At 35.9% G+C, this 27,330-nt stretch overlaps 1 protein-coding gene across 1 annotated transcript; it reads left to right on the top strand.

Moving 5' to 3' along the window:
- Positions 1 to 23,855: 23,855 nt before the first annotated feature.
- Positions 23,856 to 25,472, top strand: LOC145661948 (uncharacterized). The gene has a single exon (XM_081727297.1). It carries the CDS (start codon positions 23,981 to 23,983, stop codon positions 25,277 to 25,279), a length of 1,299 nt encoding a protein of 432 aa, XP_081583423.1. The 5' UTR covers positions 23,856 to 23,980; the 3' UTR covers positions 25,280 to 25,472.
- Positions 25,473 to 27,330: the final 1,858 nt, after the last annotated feature.

Raw genomic sequence — 27,330 nt, 5'->3', positions numbered from 1 at the left:
TTTTGGTTGGCAGCTCACAGTAGGATTTAAAAACGGTACGGTAGCTGGGAAGCTTCATAAGTTTGGCGACCACTGGTCTAACCCAAGATATAAAAAAAATTCTAAGTAAAAGTTACATGAAAATGTTAAATTCGATGTGAAAGGAATTTTTTTTAAATCTTTTATTATGATTTTCATCTTAATTGTGGAATTAAAAACATATTGTAAATTAACAAAATAAAAGTATCTTTTTTTAAAAAAATAAAGAAAAAAGTGAATTCAGTGGGGGGGGGAAACGATCATTTCTTTCGTACCAATTGCACCAACCTGCTACCGTATCATATACGCTACATAGTAAGCTGGGTCGGCCTTTCCACTTGTATTGCAAGAGAATTTCCCTGGCTTTTGTTACTACTAGGTGCTTTGTTACTAATGCAAATATTATAGAACATACAAAACACAGGATCCTCTCTCTCTCTCTCTCTCTCTCTCTCTCTCTCCATTGGTAGCTACCAATAATGAACGCAACATCTGAAAAGCGGGTTGGAGTTCTAAAGATTCCCTAGGGTTATTTCCTGGGAAAAAAGAAAGAAGAAGAAAAAGAAGGAATAAAAAGAAGTGGAAGGGGAAGAAATGGAGAAAAATCAGTATAGAAAGAGAGGTTTAAAAAGGGAGAAAAGGGAAATTATATGAAAAGCAAAAGAAAATATACTTTTAAAACAAGCAAGCTGAACCCCGGATCAAACAAAGCTCAAAAGGTGAATTAGCTGATACACGTATATAACTGAAGCGAGGGCACAATACCCAAATGTATGTTTACCAAGGCTCGCTACAAAAGGACTCCATGTTTGTCCTTTTATTCAGCTTCCAGCGCGTATCAATTATGACTGGAAATTGTAAAGTAATACAAGGAAGAGATGTGGCTGGAGGCAAGGTATTCAAAAACTGTTTCTTTTTTTTTAACCTTCTCTATAGGATATCTGGATAAAGATCACATGAAAAATTTAATATACAACAACGTTAAACTCGGTTGCTTTTCACTGTTCCATCCCTACCCCACTTTATATGAACGCGGAAAGAAGTTGCGCGTAGCAGCCATGTTGGAGTTTTTTTCCTCTCCTCTTTGGTCATGGCTCCAGACTGGCTGAGAACTCTACACTACTCTATACACTTATATATACAGTACATATAAATGTGATGACTGGTATGTGTGTGTGACGTGGTCCCCCTCTCCTTCTCTGTAACTCCACAGCCCCTTCCTCTCCCCCAAGCCCCTCTCGCTCCTTGTCTTTTGGAATTTTGAAATTATAAATTATTGAAGCAAAATCGACAGAGACGGTCAGTTTCCTGACATAACATTCATTCAGGGTACAAAAAGAAAAAGGAAAAAAAAAGAAACGTTGTAGATAAAAATGTGGAACGGGATGAAAAGTTATAGACAGGGAGACACTGCTGCGTGTATATATATATATATATATATATATATATATATATATATATATATATATATATATATATATATATAACAACAGGGTGTTAACAAAAAGTTATTCACTACATTAATTTCCGTTTAATAACCCCTCTGCCATTGATGGATTCTTTTATTTTAGGTCCCAATTCGTAGACAGGATAAAATCCTTTGTCATTCGAAACCCGTGAAATGAAATGAAATATTTCAGTTTAACGTACCACGACTATGCCATTTTGGCTAAGGGAGAGGATGATTAAGGTAAGCGAATGATAATTAAAGACTTGGTGAAATGAGAAAGTGGGAGCAAACGGAAGTACCCCTGTAAAATCCCACGGACACAATGTTGTCCACCACTCCCCCTCCACCCCAGACCCATAATTTAAACATAAGAACCAGGAGCTAGATCATTAAACACTAGAACCAGGGGCTAGATCATTAAACACTAGAACCAGGGGCTAGATTATTAAACACTAGAACCAGGGGCTAGATCATTAAACACTAGAACCAGGGGCTAGATTATTAAACACTAGAACCAGGGGCTAGACCATTAAACACTAGAACCAGGGGCTAGATCATTAAACACTAGAACCAGGGGCTAGATCATTAAACACTAGAACCAGGGACTAGATCATTAAACATTAAAACCAAGGGCTAGATCATTAAACACTAGAATCAGGGACTAGATCATTAAACACTAGAACCAGGGGCTAGACCATTAAACACTAGAACCAGGGGCTAGATCATTAAACACTAGAACCAGGGGCTAGACCATTAAACACTAGAACCAGGGGCTAGATCATTAAACACTAGAACCAGGGGCTAGATCATTAAACACTAGAACCAGGGGCTAGATCATTAAACACTAGAACCAGGGGCTAGACCATTAAACACTAGAATCAGGGACTAGATCATTAAACACTAGAACCAGGGGCTAGACCATTAAACACTAGAACCAGGGGCTAGATCATTAAACACTAGAACCAGGGGCTAGATCATTTGAGGTATACTAACAAGAAAAGTCTTTCAGTTGAATGTCCCATGATTATGCCCTTTATACTAAGAGAGACAATGATTCAAGCAAGTGAATGATGATGGAAAAATTGGTGGAATAAAAAACTGGGAAGAAACGTGAGTACCCCGAGAAAACTCACGGAAACGATTTTGTCCACCACAAACTCACTTGACTGGGGATCGAACTAGAGGTCCCACAGACCAGAAGTAAGAGTTCTACCACTGAGGCACCCTGTGCCCCGCGTTCACTTCATATCATTATTTGGTACACAAGTGATATTGTTGTGAAATATGTATATTCATAATGTGCTACGCAGGAACAAAAACATCTGAAATGCACTGAACAATTAGCAAAATTTAAGGTGTTTTTTTTCTAACAGCTTGTAAGCATTGATTACTAAATGAATACATAATTCTATCAGGTAAATACAAAGTTACCTGCAGAAAACAGTCATTTTGAACCTTTCATAAAAGAAAAATGAAATACTGGAGCAGACAAATTAATACAATGACTAGAATGCTTCCTCTGAAAATAAAAGAAGACTTGAATTTTTAGTAACAAGAAATTAATGAATGCATCTTTCCTTCAGCGATCCAAGCAATCGTTGCCAAGTCATCTCTTCGAAAAAGAATGAGCCCGAAATAAAATATTTTAAAATGAGCCCGAAATACAATATTAGTTCTCTATTCTATCCCACAACTAAATCGGAACTTCCTTTATTTTCCTAATGAAATAAGTTTTAATAATGTATTTTCCTGCTTGTTATTTTAAACTTATATTCACTTAAACCAGTGGTTCTCAACCTTTTCGAGTTTTGTGCTCCCTTGGATGAATGTGATTGACTTAAGCGTCGCCCCTCAGTCATCTTAACCCAATACACTTATATACAAGGCTGGCCGTAAGACTTGGACGAAGTAGTCTAAGGATCAGAAAAAGGCTTCAATTTATAAAAACAGCCTTGAAGATTGAATATTGAGTATGCATAGTGGAAGGAAATGTTGTTTGTATGACTTGTCTTACATTAACCATATTTTCTCTTACATTCCAAATAACAAACACCCCCTTAATAGTCTATAGCTTTCCAATCGCCATTTTTCTGTTCTTCCAATGTTCCCTTTAGAAACAAGAACGCCCAAGTTGAGTTTAGGTCGAATTGATCTAAAGAAACAACTCTAGAAGGTATTGAAAGTAGTCCCAGGGTGAGCTCAGGCTCCTGACCACCTCCTATTTAGGGCCTGTATCAGACCCAAAAGTGTCTCTTCCCATACAGCATAAAAACAAATTACGATTTTTTTCGTAATTCTCAAGCGGTGAAGCACATACTACATATTATAGTCGTGTCGCTGTCTAAACCGTCCTCCAATTACGTAGCGCTACCGTCTGAAGCAAAAGACAGCGCACCTGTCGTTGGCCGCTGATGACTTCATGTTCTTAAAAGCACTTGGCTGTTGCCATGTCCTGTAAATAAAGCCATAATATTTTTTTTTTCAGCTGGATCCGGGATGAGACACAAAAGTATCTCGACGTATGCGTGGTACCTCTACACGCAAAGGCGGTAGCTGTTGAGCGTATAGAGATAGGCAGGGTCGGGATTAAACAAACATTCTCCGGCATGCCTGGGGCTCCCGGACTATGTTGGACTCTAGAGGATTATGGTTTTAGCGTGGAATTCGGTAGCCTGTGTAAACTTATCTCAGGAATCTGGGTAACGGCGAACATGCGGGATGTGAGCTTGCCTTAACTCTCGGGCATCATGCCTACAGAGAGTGAGATGACCTGATTCGCTACCAGGACCGCCTCTACCAGTAGGCAACTTCGGTCTAGCCGTACAGTGGGCGTATCCCATTCCCTTAGAGAGTACGGGTTACATCCCTAACGCGAGTCAAGAGATAAATCGTGACAAAACATTATCGTGCACGAGGTCTATCAGTCAAGATAAAGGAGCTACAGACCGGGTGCCTAAGTTGGTGAAACCGGTTCATTAAATAGATCGAATGGCGACAGCACGTCTTGCCGGTATGCATTAAGCTTGGTAAGTAGACCACTAGCTTCTAAGGTATACAACTGCAAACCAATAACGTAAAGAAGTATTAATTTTTGTAAAAAGAAAAAAATATAAAAGGCGGCACGAGTAACTGATCCTAAAAATAAACAATAACATAAGAACTTAGAGAACACACACACACAAGTAAAATTGCAAATCACGTGCTTCTCAGTCAGTGCGGGTGGGTCCGAGTAGGGAGTAACAGCGTCGGGACTTCAGCAGTTAATGTGTCATACTAATTAATTAAAAATATAATGTATATATTCTGCCTACCTAAATTTAAATTCTCGAATTATAGTTTTACTGTTTCATTATATTACCACACCCTGGCACTGCAATCGAACTAAAAATTGCTACCAAAAATCTTCGAAATACAGCATGTTTTGTCCCTGAGAAATGTTATATGTTGAAACTTTTTTTTTTAATATTAGGCATATGAGGAAAAAAGAAGTAGGAACTAAAAGGTGGATAGATGTTGCACTTAATAAAATAAGATACACATATCTACAAATGTCTTAAGATTAGATACACGAAATTTGGCATTTGGACTTCTCATTTAAAATAATTAAATACTTGTTTCAGCGTTTATTTAAAATAATTAAGTACTTGTTTCAGCGGTTTTTTTTTTTTTTACAAAAATATGGTCTAAACGAATAAATACGAAGAGAAAGAAGTGGGCTTGTAATTATTATATTAAGATGTTCATATATCGGAATTCCTTAAATTTTAGTGAACTTATAAAAATCATTTTTTAATTTTAGGTAATTTATATATTAAAGTGTACAAAGAAGAGTCATTAGTCTTGCAATATTCTGGTATGCAACATATCTGTATTCATTACAGCATAATGAAAATAAGTTAACACTCAAAAGTATAGCCCTTGTGTTGGACTGTGTAGGCATCTTGTCCTTAGATAGAAAGAAGTCAGTGACTTCTGTTTCAACACTTTACGAATTGATGAGGCCTCGTGACTTCAAGAAGTGCGCCATGGACCGAAATAGGCACTAGTAAGAATGGATAAGATCAGGACTATATGCTGGGTGCGGCATCAGTTCGATCCCATAAAGTACCTGATTTTTTTTTCGATTTTTGACCTGAGTGTGGTTTTGAGTTACCTTCTTGCAGCAAGGTGCGTTTTTGGTAGAATGTAGGATATTTTTTTGGCGTAGTGCAGCATACCTCCGCTCCAACTGACCAGAATAATGGTCGGCATTCATGGTACGATCATTAGGAAAGAACTTGAAGTACACTAACCATATATCTACAAGGAAGCTCTTTACCCAGAAAGAAAAAAAAGCGGTGGGAAGAAAAGGGATGGTGTTAAAGTTTTATTATAAGATGTCTATTACTCAGTATCACCTAAGTTTAGAGAAATGAAATTTGGTATATAGACTCTTCATTTAAAATAATTGAATATATCAGTTCTGTATTTACTTTGATTCAATCACGTATCGTATGGAGAAAAAGAAAGTTCAAATTTTTCACGAGTCTATTCGTACCTTGCAAAGAGTAGGTGTTTTAATTTGTCTCTCTAAATAAAAAAAAAAGAAGTTCTGACTTACAGATTGACTGACCAATGACAAGGTCAAGCTGCTTAAGCTAGAAGCCTGAAATTTGAACTTTACATTAAAATTGTAACGTAAGGTATTACCAGAGACGCAGGCACGGGGAGGGGGTTCCATCGGGTTCACACCCCCTAAAACTTTGCAACTCGATATATATTCGTACACTTCCTTAACAAAATTATACTTGTTTATCAGAGAAATACTGGACATAGAGTAAACATTTGACCTTACTCATCATCTCCACTGGGGCCGCGGTGGCTCGGTGGTAGAGCGTTCACCTCTGGTGTTTGGGGTCCCGGGTTCGATCCCAGCCCCCGCCAAGTGAACTTTGTGGTGGACAAACACCGTGTGCGTGGGTTTTCTCGGGGTTCTCCCGTTTCCTCCCACTTTCTTCATTCCACCATTTCACTCATCTCTCATCATCACCGTCTCCTTTAGCCTAACCGGCATAACCGTGGGACGTAAAACTCAAAGATTTCATTTTCATTTTTCATCATCTCCACTATTTCTTTTCTGATAAAAACAATGTAATTTTATCATTTTTCGTGAGAATATAGGTGTGAATACTTAAAAATTACTTATATTTTATAGACTGTTGAACAATATCCGTTCGATACTACATAAACACAGGGTGGATCTAGTGGCGATTGCCCCCCAAAAGAGTAAACTTTCTTATTTTCTATATAAATAAAACCCATCCCAGAGTTCGGAACTCTTAAAAGTAGCTCTAAGTAGCAGTATTGCAACTCATTGCCCCCCTCAGAAGTCCGTCCTGGATCCCCTCTGCATAAACATAGTGTCTTTTATTATTTGGCTACCATCCAAATCTTGGACCCCTCCTTAAAATATTTCTGGGTGCGCGGCTGAATACTACTAAGGAAGTAATTTTGGAAATTCGACGTGGAAAATGGTGAAATGAAGATTGAAATTATTACAATATGGTGTCTGTATCCATCTATATATTAGAATGCTAGGTTTAGGCCTATATGTTTGTCTCTAGAGAAAAGTTTATATGTTTGTCTCCAATCCTTTTGACAATGAGATCTCGAAAACCACAAGTGCTCGAAACGTGCCGTTTTAGCTAGTCGATTCCAAATTTTGTGTTGATTGTCCAGTTCTAATTAAATATTTTACAATGACCGTTATTTCTTTTTTACATTTTTAGAGGTACACTGGAAGTGCTGAAATTTTTAAAAAGTAAAGCATCATATCCTACGAGTTACACATTCCAACACACACATTTGTATACGGGGTAAGTTATATCTTTCTGGCGTTTGTTTCGTGACCAATAATAATCAAAAACGAAGGATAACAATTTCTCAAGTTTAACATGAATCTCTATTGTTTGGAGTGTTTTACCCAATGAACACCATATACCACTGACATTATAATTAATCGTGTAGGTAATGTATTTGTTTATTACATACTGCGTACAAAAAGAAAGAAAAAACACTGATGATACATGAATTAGAAGCTCCAACCGGAAGTAGGCTCAATCTTGTAAACGAAGCCAGATATTGAAAAATCTAATCTTCATGTTACCCCTTGCCAATTTTTATCAAGACGTCTTTCACTTGTGTCTATAAAGAGACATGTAGAGATGTTGTGAGGAATGACAAGGAGATTCATGCTCATATGTGAATGATGTGCTGTGCAGAGAGCGCAGGTTCGGCTAGTTAAACTTAAAAAGGTTAAATTTAGTATTTTGAATATTCATTTTAAAAAATTAAATACATGTTTCCAAATTTCTTTTTATTTGATTTAGAAGGGAAGAAAAAAATATAAGATAAGAAGACGGTATCTCGTTGCATAAATGTAATTAGTTCATACAGATAAAGTTTGTGTTTCACAATTTGCACTTTCATTCACGAAAGCTTTGTTTCGAAATTTACCAAAAAATTAACCTCGAAATATTGCTGTTCACTTAGTTTGCGAACACATTTGTTTGTGTTCTCACTCGTCTGCGATAAACTAGAGCTAAAATTGTTATAAACAACTTGCATTATTGGCCATTAAATTGAGTAGTTTATCTCTCCGTGAGAGGAGAAGCAACCAATTACGTAGGGCCTTAGTTTGAGTTGTGTTCTGCACACGGACCTATACATTTTGCTTTCACCCCTACACAGTCTGAAACATTCTTTTTCTTGCAATTTGAACACATTGCGTTCCCCCCCCCCCTCGATGTCCCTATCTGTGTTCTATTCAAGATCCTCTCCTCCCCATCCAAATCTACTACTATTACCAGCAGATGTACTAGTATTACTATTGTTTCTAGAAAGCATGTTAGAACTGTTGTTAGCCCAGAGCTAAACAAGGCTAACGCTGAAATATTCGCCCACTTCCCACAAAACAAATTGTTCGGTGATTTCCCCATTTCCCTCCTAATTACAGCGAGATTGATTTTCTAATTAGATGCTTTATCGCCAGAGGGATCTTTAGAGGACTGTTATTCATTTGTTTGCGTAGAGAAAACCAATGCATCCTCATTTGTAACAATTGGGTGGATACGTACACGTTCCCGAGCAGAGAGAGAGCCGCCAGCGAAAAACGTTTACTCAAAGAGAAAGAGAGAGTGGGTACGCGCTCTCCGATATCACTTTTCGAATTGGTTTTCATTTGTACATGTAAATGGTAACAGATGGCACTAGTAGTACCAGTAATAAAGTAATGTAGTTTTTTTTTTTTTTTAACTGGTCTCGCTAACAAGATTTTCTTACGCTATGCACTCTTTACATAGCTTACAGCTCACAAGTCTGATTATATGCCATTTAACATCACCTAATTATGATCTTGAAATGCAGGACTTCACACTTTTATTACATATAGGCCTCATTCCATTATGGTTTGCGTCAACGGAACGCAAAATTTGTGTTATAGTTTGCGATATTCGGCATAGTACGTAGGACTTCTTACCTTATTTGTATTCTGCGTATTATACCTTGACGGAATCATGTCCATAGCTCCTTTCATGCTAACGTTGAAACAGACATTGTTTCCCATGTATAGTTGTCCACGGGGCTGTAGTTAGGCATAGGCTATGATCAGGGGCGGCAAATTCTGTTGGACCAGTTTCTTTTCATATTTTAAGTGGAGGTATTTAACATGCACGTATATATAAAACGGGATTTTTACATTATATATATATACATTATATATATATATACATTATATATATATATATATATATATATATATATATATATATATATATATATATATATATATATATATATATGCATGCGTGTGTGTGTCTCAGGAGGAAGAGGCAATACTTCGGAATGTGGTAGTATGGGTGATTCTAAGCAAAAGTGTTCACATGAACATGGGTCCTAATCTCAACGGTTTGAGAGCTACAGGTTGTGAACCATTGTTAACTTTATATTGCATATTGCCCATCCTGTAGTTATTCTGCAGAGGTGGGACATAGCGGATTTGAAAGGTGATGAAATGTCGTTTCCAACAGTATGCAACATGCGGCAGTGGTGTCTTTGGAAAAGAAGTTATTTAGGAATATTTGGGAATCAGTGTTTCTACCCAATTTTCTTAAATAATCTTAACTTTTCCGAATTTCCATTGTCCTTCATTCCGTTTTCTTTCAAATCCACTATATAATCTAAAATGTTAAATGGCATTGGCATTGCACAGGGGCATTAAAATGGTAAATACTACCCTGGTGTCGATTTGGTTTTCGTAGGACTCCATAGATCTATCTCCTCTTAAACAGCATTTCAATATATTTCGAGTTCATTATTATGTTCAAGGTAAAGAATGTTCAGAGAAACATGACACGTTCGTATTCATAAGTGTCGAAGCAGATACCAATAAGACTGCTAAGTTCATTACAACACAACACTTTATCATAGTAGCATGTATAAATAATCTGATACATATCGATCAATCCGACCAAGAATCTATGTGGGTTACTTCCTTCTTTTCAGAAGTGTCATTTATATAAGTTATTTGTGTTATCGTCGACTCCGGTGGAATCGAAAGCTTTACAGCTGCGCTGCATAGTGTCACTACTGGCGGCAGTAAATGTAAGTAGTCCAGAGTTACAGTTCCCGTTGTACTTAATAGAGGCGATGACATATATCAAAACAACGATGAATAGTTACGTACGCCGTATAGTAATTGAATTACACCTCATTCAAAAGGTTTGAATTCTATTTGTATATATAAACACGGTAGTCTATTCTTAACTCTTAATTCTTAATAGTACTCATTCAAACTAATAGATGTCACTAGCTGCGCCAGATACCTGCCAGATGCCAAAATGAGGTGCTAGTGTGCAAGGATTTTATAGATTTAAAACTATTTTTGACTATTTAATTGCAAGTTAAAAATTACTTTGTTTCAATTTAATGATTTGAAAATAGGACTAAGGCCGTAACTATATTTATGTATATATTTGACCATAAATATTAGTGTAGTTCTAAACAGTTGGACAAGATGGCGGCTGGGTTAATACAAGAGTTTTAAACCCAAAATTAATTCAATTTTCAATGAACTTATAAAGTTCGTTACTGAATTCTCTATGTCTGTGTGTCTGTCTGTCTGTCTGTCTGTTATTTGCGATTTTTTCCATTTTGAACCGTGCATTTGATAGAGCTTCAAAAACTATCAGAGCAAGTGATTAAATTTTTCGCGTCACTCTTACCGTTCCCGTGATATTGGCCAAAAATGGCCAATTTCTAGATATTTAAGAAGCCATAGCTCGAAAGTCATAAGTAGTAGAGAGATGATATTGATGTCGATCAATACTTAAGAGGATGGTAAATATTTTGGTATCAAATAGTAACCGATGGTCACTGTCAAATTGGCCACTGGTTTGGACAATAGCCAGTTGCCCAGTATTCAGAAAGTAATGTATCCATATATGTATAAATATGTAACGTTCCAGGATTCTTTCTTGAATTGTACCCAATTAAAGAAGTCCGTTGGGAGCCATTGGTACAACGATATCGTGTATCATTGCATTAGATTACTTCTATTTTTATATTTTGATTTTGGGATAACGGTGCTTAAATATATACAAACTGCTTGGTAGAAGAAGAAGAAGAAGAAGAAGAAGAAGAAGAAGAAAATAAATTAACCTAATTTAGTTATTTATTGGATCTAAAATTTATAAAATATAATATATGTAGAAAATAAATTATATGTAGTTGAATATAGAGATATAAGAAAAAGAATTTTATCTGTAACGAAGTTGTAAGAAGAGAAAATAATAAAAGGTAACATTCACAAAATGATATGTATACATTTATGAAATGAGTCCGTGTTGATATATTATCTGGACTGTGGACTAAAATAAACAATAAAATGTTTGTTGTTATAGATTCTTGAGAGAATCAGAGACTTCACTGGTATAAACTAAACATTATTTTAAGTTTTATCTCTCCACCAAAACTAGCAATTCTTTAGTTTCCGCTATTTCTTTTTCGCTTAACTATAATATTTTTACTTTAAAGCCTTGTGTTCGCGCTATGCTAAGGGGCAGTTCTTATGACGTTTGAAGGCTGTGCTCTGAGTTTCGTTGAAACTGTTAGAAAATGAGAGGACTACATGCTGCGAAGTTTCTGCACACATTTACGTCAGTATCTGTCATCTACTTACCTGCTTGTACTGCGGAAGCTTTTGTAATTTGCCTGCCTAGCCACACCTTTTTACCAGTTGGCAACGTCGGACAATTGACTTCGTTTCATTCGCCTAGCCATTGGTTGTGTCCCACGCTTTAGTTTTAGTCTTTCTCCTTCCTTTCTATATTTTCTTGCCAAATCTATATCTTCCTTAGATTGCTTATTCTCTGACATTCTAGAATCAAATGTTCTAACTTTAACCCAACTTTAGGACATTTGAGTAAAAGCTGAAAATAATATGAAAAACAAATGAAAACTGATTGAAAAGAGTTGATCTATATGAAACAGATTAGGTAGGGTAACAAATAGAATACTTTGGAATCTAGGAAATTTTATTAATGAAGACATGGAGTACCAAGAAGTTAAAAATGAGGACAGGAATGTTGAAAGAAGTCTTTAAAAACAACAAAAGCATATTCTCTGGGTTTTTATCTATAGAGTTAGAAAATTCTGGCAAATGTTTCGAAACACAGAATACTATACAAAAGTTTTGAAAAAAGCACTTAGTGATTTTGGAAATGTCGGTTTGGAGAAGAATGCTAGAGAAAACCAGTTTGGTCAAACGGAAAACTAATGGCGATTGCAATCACTAATCTTAGTCAGGTTTTCACTAGTTCATACTCGCATTCACTCGTGATCAAATTCATTATCCTTAGTAAGGTTAGAACTAGATCTATTTCGCTGTTATTGACGTCATTATTCTCGCGTTTATTAAAGGTTGAGTTTGCTATTCTCAATGAGGCCGCCGCTTACTAATCATATTGGGGTTCGAGCTCTCAGACTCGAGTTGTTGCTTGTTACCATCTTATGTGGTTCACACTTATACTTCTTCGTGCTCTATTATGAAACTCGAGCCCGACAGCTGTGCTACCAAATTGGGACGTCCTTGGGAAGCGTTAGGAATAAGAGAGAAAACAATAATATTAGAGATAATTACAAAAGAGGAAACAATAATATTGGAGATAATTATAAAAGATGAAACAATAATATTGGAGATAGCTATAAAAGAGGAAACAATAATATTAGAGATAACCATAAAAGAAGAAACAATAATATTAACTAAAAGAGGAAACAATATTAGAGATAACTATAAAAGAGGAAACAATAATATTAGAGATAACTATAAAAGAGGAAACAATAATATTGGAGACAACTATAAAAGAGAAAACATTAATATTGGAGATAACTATAAAAGTGGAAACGACAACATTGGAGATTATTATAAAAGAGAAAATATTGAAGATTACTATGAAAGACGAAATAATATTGCAGATAACTATAAAGAGGAAACAACAATATTGGAGATAACTATAAAAGAGGAAACAATAGTGCTGGAGATAACTATAAAAGAGGAAACCATAGTATTGGAGATTACCATAAAAGATGAAATGATAATATTGGAGATAACTATAAAAGAAGAATCAATAATATTAGAGATAACTATAAAAGAGAAAACAAAACTGGCTAGGATATCGTTTGAGAAGGAAACGTACGAGGGTATTTCCAAACGTTTTCGGAGTGTTACTGTGTGTTGAGCTCACATACAATGCTCCAGTTCATGCAGTTATTGTTGTCAAGGCTGCAGTGTCTAAATCTAGGCTATAGGTTGGGTGCTGAATATCTTGAAAACTATAATCTTTCAATGCAGCCTTGGCAACAATAGCTGTGTGGACTGGAGCATTGTTATGCAACATGTGAGTTCAATGCACAGCGATTAAATTCAAATTACTGCCTCCAACGAACTAACGCAGCTAGGTAGTTGAAATTGACACATTACTTCTTCTATAAATGGCACTATATGACAAGAATGGATTATTACCACTGCCATAGTATTTTACTGTCTGGCTGGAAACTTTTGGAAATACTCTCGTATTTTGAGCGTCGTGAAAGAAGATCTAAGTAAGTGAAATATGAAGGAGAAACGAATACGTTCGGATCAAGTCTGGAGGTCATGATGCACATTCCATAAACATCTCTTTTCTCTATGTAACCTTCTTGAAACCAGGGGTAAAAGTGGATCTGAAAATGGAGGGGGACGGTAGGTAGCGTCATGCCGTCATACCGCAAGAACTGGGAGACGCCATACATATTTTTTGGAAGTGGGAGGACGGCGTACTCCGCGTTCCACCTCAGTTTTACCCCTGCTCGAAACATATCACCCAACCAGTGAAATTTATTTATTTTTAATTTTTATTTAATTACTTTATCCTTTTTTACCTAATGAAGCGTTAGCCTTACTTCCAATTTTATAGCCACACTGTCTCCACAGGGGGTCAAAGTAAAACACTTTTTTTGTTGTTTTGCTATACAATAGGTTAAGAAAATGCAATTTTCTCTTCCATCAAAAGAATTTGCAGTCGCTGCAATGAATTATTTACAAATTAGTTCAGTACTTTGTTATTTGACATGAAAATTAAAAAAAAAAAAACTCCACGTACAACTGAAGAACGTGCTAAACGTAAATCATTCACAGAAGATTCTCTGGCAAAAAACGTGAAAAACATTCATTAGTAAAACGAAGAAAGTGAAGAAACAATGTAAAATTTTTAGCTAACCACTGAATTATTAACAAAACTAGTTATTACTGGGTATAAATAAGTTTTTTTTATTGTTCTGCTAGATTGGCACAGAGCAATAAAAGACATTGATCATCCTACTTTGGAGAATCTTTCTGATGAATTCATGACGATCGTGATAAATCGTGAATAAGATACTTTTTTGTTTCTTTTCTTACCTGACGCATACACATAAACTAATTTTTTAGTGATGGATTTCGTATTTCTGTGTGTTGCTAACGTTTCAGTGGAGGCTAGTCATTAGGAAAGTGAGTTATCAACCACTCACTGCCAATCTGACATGAATTGATCAAGTTAGGCCTTCGGATCCATCAAACCCTTAGATCTACCTACTCTCTTTTGGAAGCTATCAATCAAGATTGCTCTGAAATTTTAATTAAAGTACAAGTACCGTATTCCCCTGTGTATAATCCATGCCCAGGGACACCAGCAGGGTATTTCCAATGGGAAGGTCAAAAGCTTGACATACAGGTGCAGCCAATACTCCTACACCTTGATATTCTCTTGCAGATATAAATTAATGTAAAAAAAAAAAGCTGTTTGCGTATATTACATAACTTCCTGTAAATATGCTCAATGTACTATAGTATAGTACTTCTAGTTAATTGTAGTAACTTGCAAAGTACCCTTGTATTTATTGCTAGTGCACTCATCGGACTGAAATAATGCTTTTTTATGAGATTAGCGAAGTCAAGCAGCGCCGGGACTGGTCAGAGGAATTATGTTTGACTGTTCGTACTCATCAGATGTTACCATTGCGGCGTCTACCTAGTGTCATGAGGACAATTAAAAGAAAGAAGTAGAAAACTCCGGTCTAAAACGCTAGTATTACTGGTGAGGGGAGCTGATTTGCGACCACATCCCACTCCAAAGGCATGAATACCATAAATCTGCTGGTCGGCCATGTTCCCCTAATGCGTATTGTGTCAGGAATCTATTTTATTTTTACCACGGTATTTATTATAAATATAGTAGTAGAATGCCCGTTCTTCGCACGGGGAGAATATGTTTCATTTTGGACATAAAGGGCACCAAAACTGTCACTGGTCAATTTAGGGACTCCAAAAACTATGAATTCGACACTAATATCGATCATTTTCAATTATTTTTACATGTCACCATCACCCCCTTCCCTTAGGAGTACTAATGGAGGCTGAATTTGGGTTTAAGCTGCACCGAAAGTGTCACTGTTCGTCGCATCGACCCCAAAAACTATGGATTCGACACTAATATCGTTCATTTTCGATTATTTTTATATATCTATCCCTCCCCTCCCCGAAATTTCACAGTCAAAGTGAAATGATAAAGTTACATAGTCACTTTCATTTATATACCTATAATACCTTCTTAAAATTAAGGGTTGTCCCCCTTGCCCCAAACTGTGGGTGGCCATGCTCCTACCTTTAATTTTTACCTACAACTTCACACATACACATAATATCGTGTATAGAGCTTCAATTCTGAAGCCGCTCTTTTCACAAAATCATAGAACTTGTAGTTTGAAACGAACATTATACCTAAAATTTTGCTTCAAATTCTTTCTTAAAATAACCAATAACTGTACTTATTACTCCTACTTCATTGATTGACAAGAAACGTTAACTGAAAAACGTCGATCACTTATACTTCAAGTACTTACATTTATACAGTAAGGGACAAAAGTTCTATCCGTTTAGTAAAATTTATTTTGGGAATAACGGTGGTATAGCTGGAACGTATAACGCTGGTATGATTGGAACGTACAGAAAATTACGTTCTTTTTTTTAATTTATTGAAAACTGTATTCAAATTGTCCTTCCATTCTGAATTTATTTACGAAACTAATTTCATCAAACGTAAAGATCTTTTGTCTCTGACTGTACCACTTTATTAATAGAGCTATAAGTTATTTAGCAAGAAAATGATTGTAGCCTAAAGATTTGATTTTACACTTTATTTGTATTCTTTCTTTCTTTTCTGGGGACCACAGTGGCTCAGTGGCAGAGCGCTTACCTTTGGTGTTTGGGGTCCCTGGTTCGATCCCAGGCCAAGTAAGTTTGTGTTGGACAACATAGGGTCTCTCGGGGTACTCTCGTTTGCTCCCACACTCTCATTCCACCAATTCTTTCATCATCATTCATTTGCCTTAGCCTAAAGGGTATTATCGTGGAACGTTAAACTGAAATAGGTCTATTTTATAATTTTATGGCTCATTGACGACTAAATGACAAGCAAATATTTAATATTGTTACCAGATAGTACTTTTATTTATCTTTTCGCTCTTACTTTTTTTTTATTGGGATTACTCAGTAAGGCTTATAAGATTGTGTTGTTACAAGGAGTGATCAAAAAATAAGGTTACAAAGCTGCAGTGAAACATGTATTTATTATTTCATACAACAAATACAGCCACTTGATAGTACGTTTATTAGGTTATATTTCGACATAGCTTCCATATTGGTTGAGGAACTTATCGCATCATGAGATCAATTTGAAGATTCCATCCTGGTAACAATCCTGTTTTTTTGCGTGTTCAGCCACGTTGTCACTTTTCATGTCTCAGCTCTTGTTTGTAAATAAGATTGTACTTTTCTCCTGTATCTCATAGTGTCTGATGAAGCCAGAGTGTTAGTCGGCGAAACTGTCAAACGTATATAGTTTCTTTAAATGTAAATATATTGTCTTGCTCAGCAAATAGTCTCTTTGTGTTTAATTATATACAAAGCAAAGCTTTTACTTAATGGAAAATATTATTGTTCTGGAATTACTATCTGTTATTTGCACATTATAAGGGAGAGTAGCCAAAATCGCACCACTTTTTACATAAATTGTTTTAATTCGAAACTTTTGAAAAAAAAATGTGTTTTGATCATATTGAACTTCATAGTTTTCCAATTCTTTTACAGTGATTTCATAACAATATCTTATCATTATCATGATAAAAAATGATGATATTTTAGAAGCCTGTGATTGGTGCGATTTACGCAACAGGTTTCCCAAATCGCACCATGTGAAGCTAAAGTCGCACCGCCATTTGAATACATGCAAATTTTTACAGTAATGCATATGGGTAAAACAAATCATCATTTCCATGGAATATCGCATTATTTTGTTTATGTTATATTAAGATGAGGTATAATACATCTTTAAAGAGAAAAACTACTGCAATATAAGTAACCGAGCACAGAAATAACACCTTAGAAATAAGTTAAGTAGAAATGCAACCTAGAAGTAAAAAAATAATATATCTATGATATATCACATTCTTTTATCTCAGTGTTATTAATACGAGGAAGGACACATCATTAAAGAAAAAATATCCATCCATATTGTTTATCCAATGAGCAATATTACTCATAATCCTATGAAACGTAAAGTATGTATACGGAAAACAGACAGCTACACCTTATGTGCACAAAAATCACATTGCAATGCACGTTCATCTCCTGAAACACCCGCACAAGACTGATGTATCCAGACTTTACACAAAACACTCTGTACCATATCTTCGACTAAATTTTGTTGACAAAGGACGCAAAACCAATCTTGTTCATTGATTTCAAAAGCCACATTTGAAACACTGCGAATATGTAGCTCGGAGCATCGTGATATATCTCGTGATTTGGATGTATCTATTTTTCGAATACACTTTTTGTTGTTAAGGTTTCCTGAAGCACATGCAGACCTAGCTGACGGTTCAGAAAGATTAGGTCTCTCCACACGTTTCGATACTCTTGATTGCCTTCGTCGTTGTTCTTCAAGATGTTTCTTGTAAGGACTTGATGAGAGTACTTCTGTTCTTTGTGGTTGCATGTTGGTACTTCTATTTCCTCCTACTATTGAGCTGGGCAGCGTCACTTTATTTTCTATATATTTTTTCAAAGCACGATTCATAGATTCCATTTTCCATATTGCCATGTGCCCACCTTGTGTGAATTGTAACCGAAAAACAATTCATCATGGGAGCCAAAATCGCACTAGTGCGATTTCGGACACACGGTAGTAGTGCGATTTGGGAAACTACATCATTTTTAAAAAAAAAAAATATTCTTTGCATACCTCACAAATTAAAAAAATAATAACTTGAGTTTGTCACTATAATATAAATGGTATTTTGTTTATTATTACTTATTGAAACATAAGCTAATTCTGTTACCTTAATCCCAATTCTACTGTGAAATACCCCGAAAATTAGTACGGAATACTCCAATTATTGTACTGCAACTGCAGACACACATAACTTACTGAACGTCGTCACTTTACTCTTGATTATGGAAATATGTTCAAGTACTTAATTTAACTATTAGATGGCTTGTTAGTACTACGGTTCTTTTTAAACTAGGGGTGGTGCGATTTAGAACCCGGTGCGATATCGGGAACTCTCCCCTATGGAAATCTGAACAGTTTTGCGACATCCATTACAACGTTTCGGACGTCGCATTCAGTTGCTTTCTGCGGACTAAGTCATAACAATCAAACTATTCTGTGAACGAAAGTTCGGACATGATAGTAGTTGGAATTAAGCAGAGCGGCAAGATTTGTTGATTTCAAGTCTTACTTCTGGTAATTATTTTATCATTAATAGTGTTTACTGAAGACCGGGTGCCTTGTTTATTTCTAGACATTTTCAAACAGTCTGAACACACTATTGATTTTTCAGAATTTTCTAAATTAAAAGTCACTGTGTCCATATAAAGTCATGTTTATTGGACTCGTTTATGAAAATTAACAACGTTGTTCATATAAGGATACGAAATTGCATAATCTTGTTGACATCAAGAGGAATTTATTGAGGAAAGCTGCTTGGCAATAAACAGATAACTAATGAATAAACAAGTAAAATCATGCTTTGTTTGATGATGCATCATTTCAATGACACCTAGTAGTATGTGTATGAACCCTAATCAGTAGTTATCTTTTTATTTCAACGAACAGTTGTGTATGTGCTATTCAATCGTGTCGTAATATGGCCAAAATTGGATTGAAATACTATAACATAGCGATCTTACAGTTTTCAGTTTCCTGAACTAGTTAAATAGTGTGAAGAACATGCAAGTACTATAAAATGCTATAGGGCGTAGAAGTGTGTCGGACTCTTGAGAGATAGTCACAAAGTGGTATAAACGTAGTGAACGTCTAAAAACAACAACTTCTCTTAAGGCCAAGTTCAATGGTAAAACGTGCAAATGGAATAGTCGTTAATCGCTCCGGAAGAACCAATACAAATATGTAAGTCATTTTCAATCTCTATCAAATAGGACGGTGGCCCAGCGCCTTCAGGTCTATGGTCTTGTGGGTAGGGTTGTGATAAAGAAACCATTCCTTCAAGCAGAAAACATTACAAAAAATACTCTTTGGCCTAAACAATAAAAGTAAATAAAGACTGGATCGATGAACAATGGAAGAGGGCGTTCTAGATTGACGAATTTAAATTCCAACTTTTCGCCTTCGAATGGTAAGGATTTGTGCATCGTCATTCCGAAGAGCGCTTTCGTTCCGACCATATAATACCAACAGCAAGGCACGGAGAAGGTAGTGTCACTGTTTGAGTTCGAATGAATGGAATAATGGACAAAAATGTGTTTCACAACATTTAAGTGAAGCATTTAATTACATCAGGATCGCGGATTTGGGACAGTAATTTTGTACTACAACACGATTACGATCGCAAACATTCTTCCAAGCTATACAGTGGTTATCTGCAATGTAAAGATGATGCTTACATCACTAACAAATGGAACAGTTGCCACAGTCACCGGATTAGTTACTCATTGAGCTCTTGTAAGATGAACTCGACAGACAGTCCATAAATGGGTGATAACGAATGCTGAAGGTCTTTGCAGGGCTCTTCAGAGCTGCTGGAGTCGCAAAAGTTGGACAAATTAATCAAACAAACATCTGGAATTTGTAAAGCTCTTATCAAGGATATGGTTTGGCATTTCATTGACCGCAAACACACTCAATAAATTTGTCTAATTGGAAACAGGACCATAAGTTTTAATTTCTATATATGAGCATCAATGTTTATTTTACAGAACAAGTCCAACAAATTGGGTTTTGTCTTTACTATATGTCTTTTTTAAAAAAACTGTAAACTAATTGGTGTTTTCAGACTTTTGACAATGGCTGTATGTGTAGAGTGTTAGGGGAGAAAACTGATGAACTTTTCACACACGTTCGTCACATCAAAACAAGTGAGAAGTTTATTTGTACTTTCCTGAAAACTGTCTAGTTTTTAAAATACAGGCAGTTTTAGGCAATTCGATGATGATAACGCCAGATTGGCTACACTGCGACGATTAACAAACTCAGTCAACGTGCTCCTTACATCGAAACAGAGAAAAGTTTATTTTGCATTTTGCTGAGATAAATACACACATTTTTTTCTTGTTTCGATGCAAGGAACACGTTGAGTTTGTTGTTTGTTGATGATCGCAGTATAACCAACCTGACGTCATTATCACTATATTGCCTAAATCTACCAGCATTTCTGAAACTAAACATTTCTCAGCAAAGTGCAAAATAAACGTTTCTCTTCTTTTGATGTGAGGAACATGTGTGCGAAGTTTGTCGTTTTTTCTAGGAATACCCTGTATAAAAGAAGTCCTAAATGACTGACTGATTGCTCTACGCCCAGGCCAAATCATCAAAGTTAAAAACTTCAAATTTGAACAGTTGATAAAATTTGTAATGTAAAGCACCCTTGAGAAAGGATTTCTGAAAATTCGGCAAGGAAGGGGTGAAATAGGGTGGCAATTATCTTCGAATTTAAATGAAAATGTCCGATCTCCTGAAAGTGGTGAAAGTGAGGTGAAAGAGTTCACTAATATGCCCATAGGAGCTCTTCGAATTTCGTTCGACACTTTGAGCTTAATGGAATTCTGTACGAAAAATCCACATTGCCGCGCAAACTTTGATGGCCCTATGCAGAGTCATTTTTAGTGTTGCATTAAGAGCTTGATGCTAACTTTCATATTTAGAAGCATGTTCGTGCGACTGCTCCCCAGAGTTGCCCCTGAGGAAGAAATCTAAGTAAGACAGGCGTGTTCTCTCTCTTACGGATTTCTCCAATGGTGTTTGGACAACCTTGTGGACAAGTCGTAGCTAATCTCCTTCGATATACTGTAAATCGTTGTTAACTTGACTATTATGTTTCTAAATATGGGAGTTAGCATCACAAGTTAGTCAAGCTCTTAACCCAACGCTAAAAACGCCTCTACATAGGGCCCTATATTGCAAGGATTTATATACTACACACGTACTATAAGCCCCAGGTTTTTACTATAAACACGTGTTTTACGATCTGTAAACAAATAGTGGCAGACGACACATGGAAGCTATATTTTCACGAAGAGACGAAGTGGGCACGGAGAACCACGAAGAAATCCGACAACCCCTCCACAGGTTCTCCCTCCAAAAGATGGCAATAAAAGAGGGCAATAGGACCGAGAAATCGTCAGTTTCTTCTACTGATCATTAACCTACAATACGTCTCCCGAGATTACCATAAGCTACGGAGATTTATTCTTCAATACCTACTCCAGAGACTGCCATGGGCTTGTATTTCAATAACGTAACCACAACTGAAATACAGTTTGTCAATTTAAACAAAATAAATACAAGCGCTTATCTTTCAGATATCTTTTCCAAAGTATTTCAAACTGTATAATTTCTACCGCGAAAATCGAATCACTCCCCCGAACAACGATGTATGTTACATTTTAGTGATTTCGAGAAAAACGATTTTAAAAAACTGTAACATACATCGTTATGCCGGTTAGAAACCACTTTGGCAGCAAGCCACTATCATCTCGTCGCCAAAGGGGCCACCAAATTTTCAATATATGTCCGACATATTCCGTAGAGCATAATTCCACTGATAACTCAAAATGGTCCAAGAATCACACGTATCGTTGATCGGCGGAGTACTTCAATTTTTGTAGTTATAGAAATTTTACACCTTGAAAAAGACATTTTAGTGATAAGAGCTAGTATTTATGTTGTTTAAATTTTAAAAAAAACATTATTTATGGTAGGTTATGTTATTGAAAGCACTTTGATCACAAATCTGTTTTGTTCTTTCGCTAGAGTAAAAGCTTTAAACAAATAAACACAATACAGGAACTTCCCGACTTACACAATTTACGTTAATATGCAATTAGAGTAATAAATCTTAAAAATTGCAATATGGCTGTAAATAAAATGGTACGTTCATACTTCATATTCATTATTTTCAAGTTTTTATAGTTTATGTGTAAGTAAATAATGCAACATTTATACCACTGTGCAGACGCGCACTCAGAAATTTTTGTTAAGGGGGGTCCAAACTTTGGTGGGAGTCCAATACTACAAGCCACTACGTCTGCGTAGTATTAAACAGTGTTGCCAATTTAGGGAAAAAGTCGCTAGGTCTAGGGGATTTGACTTCCAAAATAGCGACAAAAAAATAATATTTCCGATTAGCGACTTTTTTGGTGATTTCTAAATGACGATTTGGCGCCTTATTTACAAATCTAGCGACTTTTGTATTGTGAACAAATTAAGCACTATTAGTTGGAAGCAGTTTTTGTATGTTAGTTTTCCTTTTACTTATTTGAATCAGCCCAAGCGTCAATGAATTCGGCAAATATACAACATATATTGCGTGTGAAATCTTTAGAACTCTGTTTTGTTTTCTGATAGGCTACATCTTGCCCTCTAACGGAGAACAATTTTAATGTTCAATGTCATTTAGTCTACAGAGCTTCCGTTGAGGTGTACAAATAATACAACATTACCGATTATCTCTGAAAGTTTGAGTTAACGGTGAAGTTATTTTTCTTTGTATGTGTATTTTCTAAACAGTTTTGATTTCATTGAAGTGAAATTGATCATAATGCAAAACATATATATTGTACTAAAAAGATATTATTGCCAAGGTACACTTATTTAAATTATATATTATACTATATAGCCAGTGACAGAGACACAAAGAGAGTCGGAATATAATTTTTGGCGACTTTTCATCTCAAATTGGAGTCATTTCACCACCCATTTAGCTACTTTTTATGTTAAGTTTTTTGCAACACTGGTATTGAACAAGTATTATTCTGCACCCAACAAGACGATAAGTAAATTGTAAAATATTCCCACCTATATTTTCAGAAAAAAAAATGATAGAACTAGATTATTTTTATGAGAGGAAAAAGTACAGATGAAAAATCCAATGTTCGTGGTACGACAATCATCTCCCTGTTAAACAAGTATAGTTTTAATAAGAAAATATACAAACGTATGTTGAGTTTGGAAGTTTTGAATGGGTTCGCACCCTGTGGACCCCCCGCGGATGCGCCACTGTTACCGTGCATCGTATATTTCAGTTTCCAACAAAGTTACACTCAGACAATTTACAAATTCGACTTAACGTTAAAATTCAAGTTACATAAATGTTTACGGAACGCATTACTTAAGTAAGTCAGGGACGAAGCTAGTTACTTTTTAGATCATTACAGAAAACTACAAAAATAACAAAAGAGCTGTCACAAAGCAACAATGAAAGTTTATTGTTTATTGTCTTTGACTAAATCCTAAATCTCTATGATAGCTAACAATGACATTTTTTTGGTTTGACACAGAGGGGAAAAAAAACCTCGTTCGTATTTGTTAAAGAATTTTGTCTGCTGAGGATTTGGAATATTTAATAGCTCTATGTAAACGATTATTTAAAGAAATTTCCATTATGGCTGTCGAAATAGAAGGACGAAAGGCAAACAAAAGGAAGTCGACCAGCAGTGAACGTGCCAACAACAAGAAAACGAAAACTAATGATGAAAGTAAGATAGACGCTGTTCACTTTTTGTGGGAAATGTTTCCCCATATTGATCCAGAAGTACTCCGGTACAAGGGAAGCAGTATTCAAACTGAAGAAGAATTATTAGATCTGATTGATAATCTTGTTTCTCGCTCCGATACGGAAAATGATCCTGAATTTTTCCCGGAGGCGCAATCAGAACTAAAAATGCCAGTACATTCTGAATTTTTAAAATACTTCAAACAATGTCCTACAGCCAGTCCGTTTTTCTTAGCTAGAATTCATCAAATAATCCAGGACAATGGAATTCCTGTGCTTGTAGGCTTTGGAACTCGTGCTGAATGGCTCAAAACTAAGTACATGGAACTTATTTATTTCTCAAGAGCTCCTTTGGCCTGCAATTTTAACGTAAAAGAGTTTCTCTCTGTTCTTCCAAATGCGTGTGATTTCTTCAGAAATGATCCGAGAACTATAAACAATACATACCGAGAGCAAGCAACAGCATACGTAGGTAATAAATTCGCTCAAGTTGCCAATAGTAATGAAGTAACAAATATTTTAATCAAAAATAAGTACTTCTTATATCACTCTGTAAAAGAGTTGATGAGGAAGCATGTTAAAAAGAACACCATTTTAGATTTCCAATGGCAGCCTCCAGCGTCAGTTGATATTTTCTTGTATTACGAAGTTGCTTTCGTGGAGAACGAAGCAAAAATTATAGATTATCTTAAGCAGCAGACGAACGACAGAGAAGAACAAATACGTGTTGCTAAATCCAGGAATCAGGTATTATATGAATGTCACTGCTGTTTTGAAGAGAATCTTCCAAAAGAAGATATGTTGCCTTGCCAAAATAACCATCTGCACTGTAAATTTTGCATTAAGAAACGAGCTCAAGTTGAACTTAAGAAAGATAATAAGGTTATACGTTGTCTTAATCCTTATTGCGCAGCAGAGTACAGTCTTGCAGTGCTTCGTCAGCTTCTGAACAAGAAAGATTTTACCAGAATCGCACGTTTCTACCAGTTTCAAGAGTTGACCAAAGCTGGACTTACAGGATTCCAGTTGTATGAGTGCCCATTGTGCAAGTACCCGGTAATCCTTCCTTCTGGGATTCAGACACATCAATGTCCGTATCCTTTCTGCTGTAAAAGTACTTGTAACACGTGCAAGAAGCTAGCTCATCCCTCAAGTTCGTGTATTGTAAATACGCTGTATTCTGTGTAACTACTTTCACTAAATAATTACTTTCTTTTTCGTGTCAAGTGAATATGACATTCGCAAAGAGAATCTGGTGAGCAATTTGATAAATATGTACACTATGAATGATTCAGTGGTAATGAATTTTCTTGTAGCTATGTACCGCAAAGCAAAAAGTTACGAATCTTGATTATTGACAAAATACAATTACTAATATTAATTTATTCTCTTTATTTCTTAGAAATTAAATACAGGGGTGTACCAAAAGTCACGAAGGAGTTATAACTCGAATATTTTTTTTTTCATTTATCATTACTTCCCATTGATATATCACAGACTTAAGATCAAGGAAGGGAGATTGTCTACACCCAGTGTTTCTTCCACATATGTCTTTTTTGGGAAGGCACTGCCCCCTGAAGTTCTGGAAGTGCCCCCCGGAGAAGACGAAAATAATACATCTGTAATATAATAATAAATAGAACAGTTCTAATCGTGCCCCTCCGAATACTAAGAGTATCCCCCAGGAATATTTTTTTTCTGAATGTGTGGACTATAATCTCAGGTAGGTGTCCGTTATTATTGGCCTTACATATATGGAGCCTGTGTAGTACATGATTCATGACAGGGGTCAATACTTCTGGTCAGATTGTTCATATTTCTCTCCGATTATTGTTAATGAACTATCGTGTTGTTTGTGGTTTGTGAACAAATCACAGCTCAAGGACAATATTCGTGCAGAAATACAGGTACTCGGGCCAGAAATGTTGACCCTTGTCATGAATCATGTGCTACATAGGGCCCGTTTATGTGAGGTCCATAAAGGGGAACACTTATCTGAGATTATATTCCACACATAAGTGTACACAATCTCTCATCCCTGGTCTTTAAGTATGTGAAATATCAATAGAAACTAATGATAAATAAAAAGTTATTCACAATGATTTTTGGCTCACAATAAAATAAAAATAAAAAATGCATAGCCGTAAGCAAAAAGAGCAAATTGTTGGTACAGCTGATCACTTGTTCCGCCAACTTACGAAGTACATGAAGGAGAAGTTGTATTTTCCATTTCTTAATAACCGAGAAAGTCTGGAGAAGTAATGTTGACAACTTACTAAAATAAATAAGTAAATAATTATATGTAAGAAAAGGTAGGAAGTACATAAGAAATTAAATATTTCAGTATTACGTCTCACGGTGTGTAGTCCGTGTAGGTTAAAGGAGATGGTGATGTTGAGAATGAAATAAATGGTGGAATGACAAAAGGTGAGGAAACGGGAGAACCCCAACAAATTCATGCACACAGTGTTTCTCCACTAAAAGCTACACAGACAAAAAAAAAACGTTTGTGGCGTACGTAAAAACGTAGATTACATGAGTAAATTCTGTAGTTTTTGGAATTAACGTACACCAAACTGAAAAATTATATTTTGTACGTACTTTCCGCATTAAGTGTTCCGAATAAACCCATTTCCCGTACGAACGAAAGGACTGTATATAAATGGTCAGGATCTCACATAGAAATAGACGTATGTAACATACGTATCCGTATGCAACATACGGAAGACTGTTAGATGTCAGACAACCTGCAACGGCACAATTAACATCTAAGCACAATGCGTATTCAGCATATGGATAACGTATGCTCCGTACTGTTTTCTGTAGTAAACATGAGGATTCCGTGTAGTTGTACAATATACCGCTGTCTGGATAACGGATTTTTCTCCGTGTAACTCGGCGAGGGCTGGAATCGAAACAGGGATCTCACGTATTAGACGCCGAAAGTAGTTTATTTCTAGCATTTCCGGTAGGAATATAACATATAACATAAACCAATAAACTTGATTTTAAGTTTAGACCCTGTACATCCTGGCCAAAATTGATGGTCATCCATCAAATATTTCTTGAGATTTTTTTCTCCTAGACGAACAGAAACACATTTTTATGGTGTTTGGTTTACCAATTTTCCTTTTTTATATTTACCGTGTCAGTTGATCCATACGTCCGCGAAACAAAAAAAAATCTGAATCACCATCAAGTTTGGACAGAAAATGAAATAAAATCTTTAACTTTTACGT

The sequence above is a fragment of the Thermobia domestica genome, chromosome 10 (assembly GCF_964235325.1).
Source record: "Thermobia domestica chromosome 10, izTheDome1.hap1.1, whole genome shotgun sequence".
In the NCBI taxonomy this organism is placed as follows: domain Eukaryota; kingdom Metazoa; phylum Arthropoda; class Insecta; order Zygentoma; family Lepismatidae; genus Thermobia; species Thermobia domestica.
This window is presented reverse-complemented; position numbering and strand designations above follow the sequence as displayed.

Bases quoted from the DNA above. Each gene is read 5' to 3' on its own strand.
- LOC145661948 (XM_081727297.1), top strand. From the start codon at position 23,981: ATGGCTGTCGAAATAGAAGGACGAAAGGCAAACAAAAGGAAGTCGACC.